Below are 15661 nucleotides of genomic sequence, written 5' to 3'. Positions count from 1 at the left end.
TTTAACATTTTTTTAATCATTTTTAACATTTAATATTTTAACATTCACATCATTTTTTTTACAATGGAGAGTTTCAGATCCATAATTCTGTCTCCCAACTATTTGCTAAGGTGTTGTAGTTCGACAAAATCCCTACTTGTTTCAAGGGGATTATTGCAAAGCATAGAAATCACGTTGCTACCCAAGATGGTTACGACTTGCAACTTACAACAAAGCTCATGCTATCGACTTTATCCAGAAGGGCAATGATCAAGCTGTAGAGATTTCCCAAATATAAGACCAAAACTCTGCGGAAAGAAAGCCAAGAGACAAACATTGACAAATGTTTCTTTTTTTCCTCGTTGCAAGACCAGATTATCTCCGGGACCGCCTTCTGCCGCACGAATCACAGCGACCAGTTAGGTCCCACAGAGTGGGCCTTCTCCGAGTCCCGTCAACTAAACAATGTCATTTGGCGGGACCCAGGGGAAGAGCCTTTCCTGTGGCGGCCCTGGCCCTCTGGAACCAACTCCACCCAGAGATTAGAATAGCCCCCACCCTCTTTGCCTTTCGTAAGCTCCTTAAAACCCACCTCTGCTGTCAGGCATGGGGGAACTGAGATATTCTTTCCCCCTAGGCCTCTACAATTTATGCATTGTATGTTTGGTTTTATAATAAGGGTTTTTTAGTTGTTTTAGTATTGGATTGTTACATGCTGTTTTTTATCACTGTTGTTAGCCGCCCCGAGTCCACGGAGAGGGGTGGCATACAAATCCAATAAATAAATAAATAAATGAATGAATGAATGAATGAATGAAAAAATAAAATAAAATAAAGTAAAGTAAAGTAAAGTAAAGTAAAGTAAAATAAAATAAAATAAAATAAAATAAAATAAAATAAAATAAAATAAATAGAATAGAATAAAAAAATAAAAAAACAAAACAAAACAAAACAAAACAAAACAAATCAATACAATACAATACAATACAATACAATACAATACAATAAAATACAATAAAATAAAATAAAATAAAATAAAATAAAATAAAATAAAATAAAATAAAATAAAATAAAATAAAATAAAATAAAATAAAATAAAATAAAATAAAATAAAATAAAATAAAATAAAATAAAATAAAATAAAATAAAATAAAATAAAATAAAATAAAATAAAATAAAATAAAATAAAATAAAATAAAATAAAATAAAATAAAATAAAATAAAATAAAATTAAAAAATTCCATCTGTCCCACCAGGTGGAAATGACAGAGGCTGTTTTCATGATGCTAAGTTGTTGCCATGTCTTTGGTTTCCCATACCTGGCAAGTTGGAAGCGAAGAGTAGTTCGGGGGTGGTACATCTCCAATGCAGCTATCAGTTCAAATGCAGAGGGTGCCAGCATGGTGATCAGAGAGACAACGACACTCACCTGGAAATAAGAGAAGAAAGTGTCATTTTCAGAAAAAAATAAAGTGCTTGGTTTTTATGCAACTCTTAAACCTTTATGTATATCAGAATATAGCTCTTTGGTGAGAGCTATAGAACTTTGTCTTTGACAGATAAGGGTCAGAAGTTAAAAAAATACACCCGATTATGTAATCCCGAGTGAAAACATTCACCCACAGAACCATTTAGACAGTGATATCTATTTTTGTATTGATATTTCTGTTTGCATTCATTTTCTTGAAAGCCATTTTATCAAATGGTTTTCCGTGATAGAATGAATGTGTGACTCCCCTTTAAATAGCCTGAGGCATGGCCCAATAGCCAGTAGCGCTACTCATGAATATTGTTGGGTGAACCCAACGAAGTTCGGGTTCGGCACCCAAACCCAAACTTTTGCCGAACTTCTGGGAAGTTCTCGGAAGGTGACACTGTTATTTAGACTGTCATCAATTTGTTCTCCAAACAAGTCCATTTCATTGCTTATTCGGGGCTACCCACAGCCAGACATTTGGCCAAGCTGTTCCTAAAACACATTTACAGGTTGCATGGAGCCCCCGCAGAATCATATCAGATCAGGGGGTCCAATTCACAGCCACATTCTGGAGAGAATTCATCCGCACCATTGGTTCCACCCAAGGATTCAGTTCTGTGTTCCACCCTTCCACAAATGGAGCAGTAGAAAGAGCTAACGCCCTAGTGGAACAATACCTTAGATGTTATGTGAGTTACCAGCAGAACAATTGGGCTGAATTGCTGCCTTTTGCAGAAGTAGCATACAATAATTCTGTACACAGTAGCACAGGACTAACTCCTTTTCAGGTTACCAGTGGTCGAGATTTCGTTCCCATGCCAGAACTACCTACAGAACCTCCCTAGTCCATCACGTTGGTGGAGTGGAAAAGGAGGTGGGGAATCCCACGAGGGGATTCCAGGGGCGGAGCTTTGATGGAGCTTCCTGGAGTCCCTGTTTCAGCTGGCCAGGAAGGACATCTCAGTGGCGTCAAAGCTCCATCCCTGGAATCTCTTCGTGGGATTCCCCACCTCCTTTTTTGCCTCCCAAATGGCTGACACTCCCCCTGCTGTTTTGGAAGGTGACAGCCGGGCAGCGGCGCTTCCTGGTTCTCCCGAACCTGAACTTTTGACGAACTTTGCAGGTTCATTTCGCCCAACACTACTCATGAGGAAACCTCCTCCTGAGTAACCACTCATGCCTCCTAGAGGCCCTGCGAACTCTAGCAGCTAAGAAAAACGTCCCCTTACTTCATTCTTTTCCCACAAGGTCAGCTCCTTTTTCATCCTTTCCAACTTCTGGGATCGATCCACCACAAAATAAATGATGTAAATACTTCCAGCAAGGCAGAGGAGCACCAAAATGTTTGCAATGATTCTTAAGGTTATTGTCACCGCCCTGAAGGAGGGGAGAAACAGAAAAGAGATTCAAATCATTTCAGTGGCTTATATAATAACAGGTTTACATGTCTCTCTCTGATCAATTACATATCACTAGATGGAAAAAATGAATGATAGGCATACATACAGGTTTGTGCTCTTTTTCTTTTCTTGCTCTTCCAATATAGCCTCCTTAAAAGAAACAAAAACAAATCAGCATATAATTATAATATAATTAGCATATAATTATAATATAATTAGCATATAACTATAATATAGTTAGAATATAATTAGCATATAATTAACATATAATCATAATATAATTAGCATATAATTATAATATAATTAGCATATAATTATAATATAATTACCCCTAAAATTGCCCACTCAGAGAAAAGTTTTGTGAGACTTATTTCTAACTACAGTTTCATAGGAATATAGATAGTGGTGGGTTGTAAATCCCGTTGTTAATGGTTTGAACTCATGCAGAAGCATCCCGGGCAGGGGGTGGAGCCTCCCGCCATTGCTGCTACTGGTTCACTGAACCAGGGAATCGGGAGTAACCCACCGCTGAATATATGACCTTAAGCCTTAGCAGCACTCCCACGCTTACCACCTCAGGAGTGGGTCCCCTTCCACTCAAGGTGTATATATTTGTATATATTTGTCTCAATGCTCAATAGCCTTCTAAGGACTCTACACAACATAGAAACATAGAAGATTGAAGGCAGAAAAAGACCTCCTGGTCCATTGCCCACAAGATCATATGCTGCAACGTTCTACCTGTCAATGACTACTTCAGCTTCAATCGCAACAACACAAGAGCATGCAACAGATTCAAACTTAATATTAACCGCTCCAAACTTGACTGCAAAAAATATGACTTCAGCAACCGAGTTGTCGAAGCGTGGAACTCATTACCAGACTCAGTAGTGTCAACCCCTAACCCCCAACATTTTTCCCTTAGACTATCCACGATTGACCTATCCAGGTTCCTTAGAGGTCAGTAAGGGGCGTGCATAAGTGCACCAGTGTGCCTTCCGTCCCATGTCCAATTGTCTCTCCTTATCTCATTTATCTTTTCTTCCTTTCAGATATGTTCACCTATACTTTTATATCTTTTCTTCTATTCTTTTCTTTATTTATATTATTACATATCTATTCTCTTCAATGTGTATTACGTATTGGACAAAATAAATAAATAAATAAATAATAAATAAATCTAGTCTGCCCTTATAGTATTTCCTGTATTTTATCTTAGGATAGATATATATTTATCCCAGGCATGTTTAAATTCAGTTAGTGTGGATGATGATTATGATTATGATTATGATTGTGATTGTGATTGTGATTGTGATTGTGATTGTGATTGTGATTGTGATTATGATTATGATTATGATTATGATTATGATTATGATTATGATTATGATTGGATTTGTATGCCGCCCTTCTCCGAAGACTCGGGGCAGCATACAAATCTAACAAATAATAGATTTGTATGCCATCGAGTCTGCCCTTATACTATTTCCTGTATTTTATCTTAGGATGGATCTATGTTTATCCCAGGCATGTTTAAAATCAGTTTCTGTAGATTTACCAACCACGTCTGCTGGAAGTTTGTTCCAAGATCTACTACTCTTTCAGTCAAATTATATTTTCTCATGTTGCTTCTGATCTTCCTCCCCAACTAACCTCAGATTGGGCCCCCTTGTTCTTGTGTTCACTTTCCTCTTAATAACACTTCCCTCCTGTACCTTATTTAACCCTTTAACGTATTTAAATTTTTCGATTATGTCCCCCTCTTTCCCTTCTGTCCTCCAGACTATACAGATTGAGTTCATGAAGTCTTTCCTGATCAGTTTTATGCTTAAGACCTTCCACCATTTTTGTAGCCCGTCTTTGGACCCGTTCAGTTTTATCCACCTCTTTTTGCAGGTGAGGTCAACATTATTTTTTTTTGGTCTCATCTACTTATCATAGGCATCCGTTCTTTTCCCGCTGGAACATTGATTAGCTTACCCGGATGCTGTTCACTATGGCAGCAGATTTGCTTTCAGCAGCTTCAGGGTTGCCAATTAAGTAATCCCAGGCACAAAAGAGCCGCCAGCAAAAAGTGTAGTTTTCATCAGAAGCACTTGCAAGGCTCAGTCGGGAATTTTTGGCCATCCTGGAAAATATTTATTGTTGTTGTTGTTGTTGTTGTTGTTGTTGTTGTTGTTGTTGTTATTATTATTATTATTATTATTATTATTATTATTTATTAGATTTGTATGCCGCCCCTCTCCGTAGACTCGGGGCGGCTCACAACACAATAAAACAGTTCATAACAATGAATTTTTTTTTTAAAAAAAACATTATTAAGCAGACATACATACAAACATACCATACATAAATTGTATAGGCCCGGGGGAGATAGCTCAGTTCCCCCATGCCTGATGACAAAGGTGGGTTTTGAGGAGTTTACGAAAGGCAAGGAGGATAGGGGAAGTTCTAATCTCTGGGGGGAGCTGGCTCCAGAGAGTCGGGGCCACCACAGAGAAGGCTCTTCCCCTGGGGCCCGCCAACCAACATTGTTTAGTTGATGGGACCCGGAGAAGGCCAACTCTGTGGGACCTAATCGGTCACTGGGATTCGTGCAGCAGAAGGCGGTCCCGGAGATATTCTGGTCTGATGCCATGAAGGGCTTTATAGGTCATAACCAACACTTTGAATTGTGACCGGAAATTGATCAGCAACCAATGCAGAATGCGGAGTGTTGGTGTAACATGGGCATACTTTGAGAAGCCCATGACTGCTCTCGCAGCTGCATTCTGCACGATCTGAAGTTTCCGAACACTTTTCAAAGGTAGCCTCATGTAGAGAGCATTACAGTAGTCGAACCATCAAAAACCCCATACATTATTATCCTTCAGCCCAGATCTTGAAAGTCTCCAGTTGAGATATTTCAACCTACTCCTAATCAGTAATGGACTGCTGCCCCCACAGGGAGTTTGTTCCAAAAGGCCGGGGCCGCCACAGAGAAGGCTCTTCCCTTAGGCCCCACCAGACTACATTGTCTGGCCGACGGGACCTGGAGAAGACCGACTTTGTGGGACATAACTGGCCGCTGGCATGCATAAGGCAGAATAGGTAGGTGGGAACCTAAAGCAAGCTCCTTTGTTTTTTCAGTTTTTGCTTGCAGTTCCTCGTCAACAAATGCGATAAAGTCAAATACAGTGATACCTCATCTTACGAACTTAATTGGTTCCGGGATGAAGTTTGTAAGGTGAAAAGTTTGTAAGGCGAAACAATGTTTCCCATAGGAATCAATGGAAAAGTGATTAATGCATGCAAGCCCAAAATTCACCCTTTTTGCCAGCCGAAGCGCCCGTTTTTGCAACGCTGGGATTCCCCTGAGGTTCCCCTCCATGGGAAACCCCACCTCCGGACTTCCATGTTTTTGTGATGCTGCAGGGGAATCCCAGCAGGGGAATCCCAGCAGCACAAAAACGGGTGCTTTGCTGGCAACGGAAGTCCGGAGGTGGGGTTTCCAGCAAGGGGAGCCTCAGCGAAATTGCAGCATTGGAAGTCCAGAGGTGGTGTTTCCCATGGAGGGGACCCTCAGGGGAATCCCAGCAGCGCAAAAACGGGCGCTTCACTGGCAACAGAAGTCCAGAGGCGGGGCATCCCAGTGGCCGCTGCTTGGGTTTGTAAGGTGAAAATAGTTTGGAAGAAGAGGCAAAAAAATCTTAAATCCCGGGTTTGTATCTTGAAAAGTTTGTATGACGAGGGGTTTGTAAGAGAGGTATCACTGTACTTTTTTTTTTTAAATGGATGGTTGTTATGAAAAGACCCGTCTTACTTCTTCAAGAGTATGATAAAACTGTAGGCGAAGACTGCCATTCCGACAAGGAAGTAGGCAAGGGGCAGTCGGTAACCAGCACTCCCAATTTTCCTCGCTTGCCCGTAGTATCCATAGAATAAAACAGAGTATTGGAGGTAACCCTATAGAAATAGAAACGACATAATTATCAGTAGCACTTCTATCTAATAAGTGTTTGTGTGTGTGTGTACTAGGAAGATTTTCTGCTTGCCCCCAAAGACCAAATGGTATCCAGATCTTGTGCAGAATGAAACTGATCACTCGGGATCCGCTTGTTGGGAGTAGTTCCAAAGGGATCTCCAGCCAAGATCTGTAACAAAATGAAGTCTGGGAATTAGATAGGAAGGTAGACAGGTAGGTTTTTACAACACTTGTACACCACCCAGTTCGTATAGAAAAAACTTTATTCGTCTTGTGTGACACCACAACTGATGTCCTAAAGTCACTTCAAGATATTTTGAGGGCTTTCAGGGTTTTTTCAATCAAGGTCAAATGGTCCACTGTTGACCTAAGACAAGTTTTGGGTTCTATCTGGAAGTCTAAAATAGTTACTTACTTCTGGCAAAACTACAAAGGCTCCTGTCATGATGGTGAGAACAATGTTGATGCCAAACAGCCATCGCAAAAAGATAAAGTAAGAGGCAACCCCTGAGCCAAAGTGACCTAAACACAAAAAAACGTATAGCATATGACTATAAACTGTTGCTTGCATCCTTAAGATTTGAATAGCCCCCACCCTCCTTGCCTTTCGTAAACTCCTTAAAACCCACCTCTGCCGTCAGGTATGGGGGAACTAAGATAACTTCCCCAGGCCTATAATGATTATGTATGGTATGTTGTGTGCATGTTTTTTAAATTATGGGTTTTTAGTTTTAATTATTAGATTTGTATTGTACATTGTTTTTCTATTACTGTTGTGAGCCGCCCCGAGTCTATGGAGAGGGGCGGCATACAAATGTAATAAATAAGTAAGTAAGTAAGTAAGTAAGTAAGTAAGTAAGTAAGTAAGTAAGTAAGTAAGTAAGTAAGTAAATAAACAAGTAAACAAAAAAACAAGTAAATAAGTAAGTAAATAAATAAATAAATAAATAAAAAACTTTTAAAACTGAGAACAATACAATATTTACATATTATAGAGTTAACCCAGTTTATTCTTCTTTATACTGACCATATAACATGTACCCCATCCCATCGTCCCATCAGTTCCTGCAATTTATTTTCATTAATCATATTCATCTTTATATCCCAGCCAATTTCTAGCATTTTCGTTTTATCCAACACTTTGAATTTTTCAAGCCATGTATACTTACTTTCAATTTTCTTGATTCTCATTTCCCAAGGAATAAAGATGACCATGAAGTTATATGCAAGCCTAATAAATTTCCTCCATAGCTAGAAAAGCAAAATAACCACACACATTTAGAACATATACAGTCTATAACACCTCGCGTTGCTGATACTGTCGTTTCCAGCTCCAGTTCACCCGTATTTTACTTAATATATTTGCTTTAGTAATTACATTCTTGAAATACCGGTATTTGTATTTTGGATTTGAAATATTAGCTATATTTTAATGTAATTCTGTAATCTTTACAAAACGTTAATATTGAAATATAAAACAGGATATATAGTGGATGCAGTAATTAACTTTGCCATTGAGCTGAATCTATTTAATGTAATATTGTATTTCTGTACAAAAACACGAACAGAAAAACCCGTTTTCCTTTTATGTGTGTTTCTCCAACTTTTCCAGGTAGTTCACAAATTCCATTGATTAATGTGCATGTATTGACATTCAAATTTTGGTCAATGTGTTATAAAGCCACTCAATACATAAATAATCTATTCTGCAATCAAGGCTAATGAATTTTATAATGCATGCCCAGCTTTATAGCTGCTGCTGGAAGTATTTTACTAAGGGGAGAGGGGCGGCATACAAATCCAATAAATAATAATAAAAGAAGGAATGGACCAAAGGCTAAACTTCAGAAAGCCTTTTGACTCAAAAGCACAACCATTTGACACAATAGCACCACCATTTCAGCAAGCTAAATGAAAAAGTTCATGTTAAGATATTCATGAACTGAGAGAGCCAATGGTAACAACGTCAGCCATTGAATAGGCATAGCAACTAAGTCAGCCAATGGGAACTAAACACGCCTGAATCTGTGCAGAGAATCAAAACTGGAAACTTAAATTTAAGGATGGGAGTGGCTCCACCTTCGCTCTGCACTCTCAGCTCACTCTGTGCTTGTCTGCTCTGCTGAAATGAAACAAACTCTCCTGCTACAGATAATAGATAGTTGGTGTTCAAATGCTGTATAATGCACACTAAGTGAATTTTCCCCAATGAATCTTTATTTATTTATTTTATTTTATTTATTCCACACACCACAGAATACCCTATCCAACCAGACTTGAAATCCTAGGCTTAGAAAGCTTAGAACTACATCGTCTTAAACACAACAAAAGCATTATCAACCAATGAATGTTGGTATGTCTCGGTATAGCTAGGCTATGAGACCTTTGACATACACTGAGCAGAGAATTTAAACAGAGTGCGGATGTGTGGCAAAGCCAAAGAAAAAAGAGACACAGACTTAGTTATGCTTAATAAGTACTATTCACATATATACCAAATAGAAACAATCCATAACAAGCACTAAGCCATACAATATAATAAGCACTAGGCAAATACACTCCCCCTTCAAGGCAAAGCAAAAGTGAATGAGCGTTAAAGCATCATTGAGGGAAGGAGTACTGGCGCCCTCTTATGGCAAACCAGCCCAAAATATTTAAAGTGAAAATACAAGAGACTACAATAGGTAGTTTACAATGGCAAACCCTAATAACCATGTACCTTGTACTAACAATAAAATCATCTGTTATAATATACTTCCTGTCAATGACTACTTCGGCTTCAACCACAACAACACATGAGCACACAACAGATACAAACTCAAAGTAAACCACTCCAAACTCGACTGTAGGAAATACGACTTTAGCAACTGAGTAGTTAATGCATGGAACTCACTTCCTGACTCTGTAGTATCATCACCAAACCCCCAAAACTTTACCCCTTAGACTATCCACTGTTGACCTCACCCGATTTCTAAGAGGTCAGTAAGGGGTGTGCATAAAATCTCTCCCTCATTAAAGGTAAAAAGCTTTGCCAGGAAGGAAAAGACGATCTGTAAACAATATTTCTCATTTTCACGGAGATGACAATGATATCATTAGAAATTGTTAGAAATATTCCTCTCTGCAAATAGAAATGCTGGACTCATTTTCATGAAAAGTGAGCTCTGGAGCTTTTAATGAAAACCAGACTAACCTCTGCTCCAGCAGCTTGATAGCCTCTCGTCCGAGTCAGCCGACCTTCGTACTTCAATACAATCTCTTTAGCTTGTCTGCCAAGAAAAAAAAGCGGTGGGTTTTTGATGACCCAAAATCTCATTATAGCTCAGGTTCCGGCCATTCTCCTTTCATAAACAACATTAAATAAATAGCATCAAGTAGTGGGACTTTCTGCAGCCAAAGGCAATCTGCTCTTGTTATTCTAACAACAAAGGGAGCATCTTAATTTTTCTTCTTTTAAAAAAATATCACGGGGAATGTGAAGGGTACAAACCAGCAGCTACAGATGTGTTGTTATTTGTTACGGAACCCCAACAATTGAGGGGAAGAGAAGGAAGCAAGCAGGGGACAGAGTTTTAGGAGTCTACTATCCAGCCTCCAGATTTTCAGGAAGCATCCATCACAAAGAAGACCAAAGCTGCACTTTGTCACCTGATTATTAACAATGTTTATTTTTACGTGAAGACCTCCCTTTGAAGGAACTGGGGAAACCCTCCCATGAAGAGATTCCGGGGGTGGAGCTTTGACGTCACCGGCAGGTTGCTAAGGATGCCAAGGTGATCACTTCCTGGATTCCATGGAATCCAGGAAGTGATCACCTTGGCGTCCTTAGCAACCTGCCAGTGACGTCAAAGCTCCGAATGCCGAACACTATCCCGAACTTTGCCCGAAGTTTCAAAAAATTTGTGTTCGTGTTCGGCATGCCGAACACCGCAAAATTCAGTACGGACCTGAATTGTGCGAGTTCGGTTCGCCCATCACTACAAGTAACTTTAAAAAACAGGAATACTGTATGCTTCTTCGAACATTAATTAATTAATAATAATAATAGATTTGTATGCCGGCCCTCTCCGAGGACTCAGGGCGGCTCACAACAACATAAACAGTGTACAAATCCAATTTTAAAATGCAATTTAAAACCATTATAATAAAATAAAATAATCACACAACCAATCAAACCATACACCAGCCTTGACAATTGGGATGTGTGTTAGTTTCCCCATGCCTGGCGACAAAGATGTGTTTTTAATAACTTACGAAAGGTGAAGAGGGTGGGGACAGTCCTAATCTCTGGGGGGAGTTGGTTCCAGAGGCTGCCACAGAGAAGGCTCTTCCCCTGGGTCTCACCAGATGACATTGTGTAGCCAACGGGACCCGGAGAAGGCCAACTCTGTGGGACCTCATCGGCTGCTGGGATTCGTGCAGCAGAAGGCGGTCTTGGAGGTATTCTGGTCCATTAGGAAATGATAGCCACCTCCACAATTACTTTAGAGAGTAAATGTCCTTGTTAAAGGCAAAAAGTATTTCAACTTCCAGAGTAGATTGTGGGTACAAGATCTCCAGTTCTTGGCACAGCTCTTTTTCTTAAACCAAAGAACAGTACAGTGACACAAAGATCAATACATAAAATACAGCTATAATCTATTTACAAGTAATAAGGGAGCCTCCAATAAGTCAGATTTTATTAACCGCACACAAAATCTAAGCTACCTTAACTACATCATACTGCTTATCTGACAGAATGTAAGGAGCATTAAAAATTGCCTCACTGGCCAGAAAGAGGAAATTAAAAACTGAAAAATAACTTTTCTACGCCTGTCTGTAATCTGAAATAAAGAAAGACAGTAATCGGTGGAACTGCTTGCCTCCAGATGTTGTGAATGCTCCAACACTGGAAGTTTTTAAGAAGATGTTGGATAACCATTTGCCTGAAGTGGTGTAGGGTTTCCTGCCTGTTGTGGTTAGCTCTGGCCCAGCTCCTGCCCCAAGGAATGTGGAGGTGGATGTGGGGGAAACATCCACATGCCACAGGCCTGTTTTGCTCCCGATAGAATCTCCCGACAAAGGCTTCTCTGACCAAGGAAGCGTGAGTGACAGGGAAGAGGGGAGTTTGGCAGACAGACCAGGAGGAGATCAAACATCCTTAGGGCTTGGAAAACATTCTTCGCAAAGAGTAACAAGGAAAGAACCTGCAAGGTAAGAGCTGGGAAGATTGATAGCACCTAGTTAGGGCTGGGGGAAAAAGAACTACATTAAGAGTATAAGATGCACCTGAATTTTCAGCCTCTTTTAGGGAGGAAAAGGGTGTGTCTTATACTCCCCAAAATATGGTAAGCTACCTTGCATTTCTGGAGAAAAGGTTGGCTACAAATCTAACAGATACATAGCCTGCAGCCCAGATACCCTTTTTCTCCAAGAAGATCAAATCACTGAACGTGACCATTGGCTTTGCAACCTTCAAACCATTCTTTTGGACCAGTTGTTCTCCACAAGTGACCCCATTACCTCAATGCTCGGAGTTTTTGTCTCATGGGCCATGGCCTGCAACAAATGTTGGCCATAATTTCCTTCTGAAATTGTATGTTCTGGAAGATCTGTTCCGGGTCATTGCTGTCAACCTTCTCATCCCCATTATCTTCATCCGAATTGCTAAAAATAGCCAGATCCCACAAGGAACACACATAAAGGAAAACATTATTATCCATGCTTCTCTCAGAAACACACATTTGTTTATTTCCAAGTTTACAATTTTATAAACCCAGTCCATGTATTTTACCCCCAACGGCTATTGGCTTAGGAGGAAGATTTATATAGTTATTATTTGCACCAAACAAAGGTTTTCCTTCTTTTACCTTTGTGTGAATCTATGCCAAGCAAATCATAAGCGTGGGTGACAGACAGTGCTCCATCAAACAAACCCATGAGTACCAAGATATTGGGAAGTAGAGAAGTCTAATTAAATAAACTCAAATACAGTGATACCTCGTCTTACAAACGCCTCGTCATACAAACTTTTCGAGATACAAATCCGAGGTTTAATATTTTTTTGCCTCTTCTTCCAAACTATTTTCACCACCTCCTGACTTCCATTGCCAGCGAAGCGCCCGTTTTTGCACTGCTGGGATTCCCCTGAAGCTCCCCTCCATGGGAAACACCACCTCCAGACTTCTGTGTTTTTGCAATGCTGCAGGGGAATCCCAGCAGCGCAAAAACAGGCCCTTGGCCGGCAATGAAAGTCCGGAGGTGGGGTTTCGAGGACGTACGTGTTTTTGCGATGCTGCAATTTCGCTGAGGCTCCCCTCGCTGGGAAACCCCACCTCCGGACTTCTGTTGCCAGTGAAGCACCCCTTTTTGCACTGCTGGGAATCCCCTGCTGGGATTCCCCTGCAGCATCACAAAAACACGGAAGTCCAGAGGTGGGGTTTCCCATGGAGGGGAGCCTCAGGAGAATCCCAGCAGTGGAAAAACGGGCGCTTCGGCTGGCAAAAGGGGTGAGTTTTGGGCTTGCATGCATTAATCGGTTTTCCATTTATTCCTATGGGAAACATTGTTTCGTCTTACAAACTTTTCACCTTACAAACCTAGCACCAGAACCAATTAAGTTCATAAGATGAGGTATCACTGTACTTGGTTTAACTCAGCTTCAAATTTCAAAGCTGATATAGAAACATAGAAGATTGATGGCAGAAAAAGACCTCCTGGTCCATCTAGTCTGCCCTTATGCTATTTCTTGTATTTTATCTTAAGATGAATATATGTTTATCCCAGGCATGTTATTGTGGATTTACCAACCGTATCTGCTGGAAGTTTGTTCCAAGCACCTACTACTCTTTCAGTAAAATAATATTTTCTCACGTTGCTTCTGATCTTCCCCCCTCCCAACTAACCTCAGATTGTGCCCCCTTGTCCTTGTGTTCACTTTCCTGTTGAAAACACTTCCCTCCTGAAACTTATTTAACCCTTTAACATATTTAAATGTTTCGATCGTGTCCCCCCTTTCCCTTCTGTCCTCCAGACTTTACAATTTGAGACTCTCCTATATCTTCTTTACCTTTCTTCTATTCCTATATCTCTTCTTTTATTCTTTCATTGATATGTTCTATTACTATATCTTCTTTTCTATTCTTTCTTAGATGTATTTTACTGTGAGTATCTCCTCTATAACCTTCATCATGTATTTTACTATGTGTATATAGATATATACCCACTAAAACCCTCATTGTGTATTGGACAAAATAAATAAATAAAATAAAATAAACTATACAGATTGAGACAAACTTTCTAGAGCTAAAGTCCAATATCAGCTGTGTATTTAATTACAAGGTCTCTATTCCTACCTATCTGAACAGCATTATCAAATTCTGCCAACACGAGCTGTCCATCAAGAGTTGTGCTGAATTGGGAATTTTGACAGGCGATGTTTGCCATGCAAACAGCAGAAAAACAGCACCTGAAGAATTCTTTCCCTTGCACCATGTTTTAGCTGTTTGGTCAAATAGAGCAGAAAATCAAATTTCTTACCTGTGAGGTGGTTCCGGATAAGTGTAGATGCTGGCGTGTCGTTTCACGGTTTTAGATCTCTTGCAGGTTCTTGCATTTTTTGCGGCTGAACTGCCACCTCCAAATGACATCGTAGAACTTTCTGATGTTTTTTGTTTTTAAAAAAAGGATTAAAAAAACCCCCAGACACAAGCAGAGGAGCCAAGTTGCAAGAAGGTGTGGAAAGATGATTAGAAACCAGATATTAAGAGAGTTATAAAACTGACAAATGTGGAAGTGAACTCTATTTCCATCCCTGCCTGATTCAGACACTCCTAGCTCTGGGAAATATCAGAAAGCTCAGGATACGTTCATGGTCTTAAAGGCACAGCACATCAAAAGCTGAAGCACTTTAGCATGAAAGCTAAACATGCTTTTCCAGCGTATCCAGGTTTTTTTTTTAATAAAAAAGAAACTGTTTGGGTATATTAGCTGCAATCCTAAAGTATGGTAGCATAAATCAACTGACAATAGTTTACTTTATAATATGCATTTAGCTCTAATCAAATAATGGAGATACAGTGATACCTTGTCTTACAAACTTAATTGGTTCCGGGACGAGGTTCTTAAGGTGAAAAGTTTGTAAGATGAAACAATGTTTCCCATAGGAATCAATGGAAAAGCGATTAATGCGTGCAAGCCCAAAATTCACCCCTTTTGCCTCGAAACCCCACCTCTGGACCTCTGTGTTTTTGCGATTCTGCGATTTCACTGAGGTTCCCCTCGCTGGGAAACCCCACCTCCGGACTTCTGTTGCTAGTGAAGCGCCCGTTTTTGCACTGCTGAGATTCCCCTGCTGGGATTCCCCTGCAGCATCACAAAAACACAGAAGTAAGTCCGGAGGTGGGGCTTCCCATGGAGGGGAGTCTCAGTGGAATCCCAGCAGCGCAAAAATGGGTGCTTCGCTGGCAACGGAAGTCCGGACACGGGGCATCCCAGCAGCGGCGGTGGGTTTGTAAGGTGAAAATAGTTTGTAAGAAGAGGCAAAAAAATCTTAAACCCCGGGTTTGTATCTTGAAAAGTTTGTATGACGAGGCGTTTGTAAGATGAGGTATCACTGTAGTCCTAGCTCATGAAACAATCAATTTTGATGATGATGATGATGATGATGATGATAATAATAATAATAACAACAACAACAACAATAACAACAAAAAGTGCTATTGCTAACATATTGCAAGCTGCCCTGAGTCTAAGGAGAAGGGTGGCATAAAAATCGAATAAATAAATAAAATAAATAAATAGACAACAACAACAACAACAACAACAACAGTCACTCATGCCCTTATCACCTCGAGGTTCGATTAC

General features: G+C 40.0%; 1 protein-coding gene across 1 annotated transcript in view; it reads right to left on the bottom strand.

Moving 5' to 3' along the window:
- The window catches only part of TMC3 (transmembrane channel like 3), a 31432-nt gene extending 16987 nt beyond the window's left edge, over nucleotides 1-14445 (bottom strand). Inside the window, exons 1-12 of the mRNA XM_070762777.1 lie at nucleotides 14336-14445; nucleotides 12320-12463; nucleotides 10011-10086; nucleotides 7987-8068; nucleotides 7233-7339; nucleotides 6888-6986; nucleotides 6656-6798; nucleotides 4834-4981; nucleotides 2963-3006; nucleotides 2686-2833; nucleotides 1299-1408; nucleotides 209-287 (exon numbers count right to left, since the gene is read on the bottom strand). Of these exons, the coding sequence (XP_070618878.1) occupies nucleotides 209-287; nucleotides 1299-1408; nucleotides 2686-2833; nucleotides 2963-3006; nucleotides 4834-4981; nucleotides 6656-6798; nucleotides 6888-6986; nucleotides 7233-7339; nucleotides 7987-8068; nucleotides 10011-10086; nucleotides 12320-12463; nucleotides 14336-14445 (1290 nt within the window). The remainder of the gene's footprint in view (nucleotides 1-208; nucleotides 288-1298; nucleotides 1409-2685; nucleotides 2834-2962; nucleotides 3007-4833; nucleotides 4982-6655; nucleotides 6799-6887; nucleotides 6987-7232; nucleotides 7340-7986; nucleotides 8069-10010; nucleotides 10087-12319; nucleotides 12464-14335) is intronic.
- Nucleotides 14446-15661: the final 1216 nt, after the last annotated feature.

This window comes from Erythrolamprus reginae, chromosome 10, assembly GCF_031021105.1.
Source record: "Erythrolamprus reginae isolate rEryReg1 chromosome 10, rEryReg1.hap1, whole genome shotgun sequence".
In the NCBI taxonomy this organism is placed as follows: Eukaryota; Metazoa; Chordata; class Lepidosauria; order Squamata; family Dipsadidae; genus Erythrolamprus; species Erythrolamprus reginae.
The sequence above is the reverse complement of the archived record's forward strand: the minus strand, read 5'-3'. Positions and strand labels throughout refer to the sequence as shown.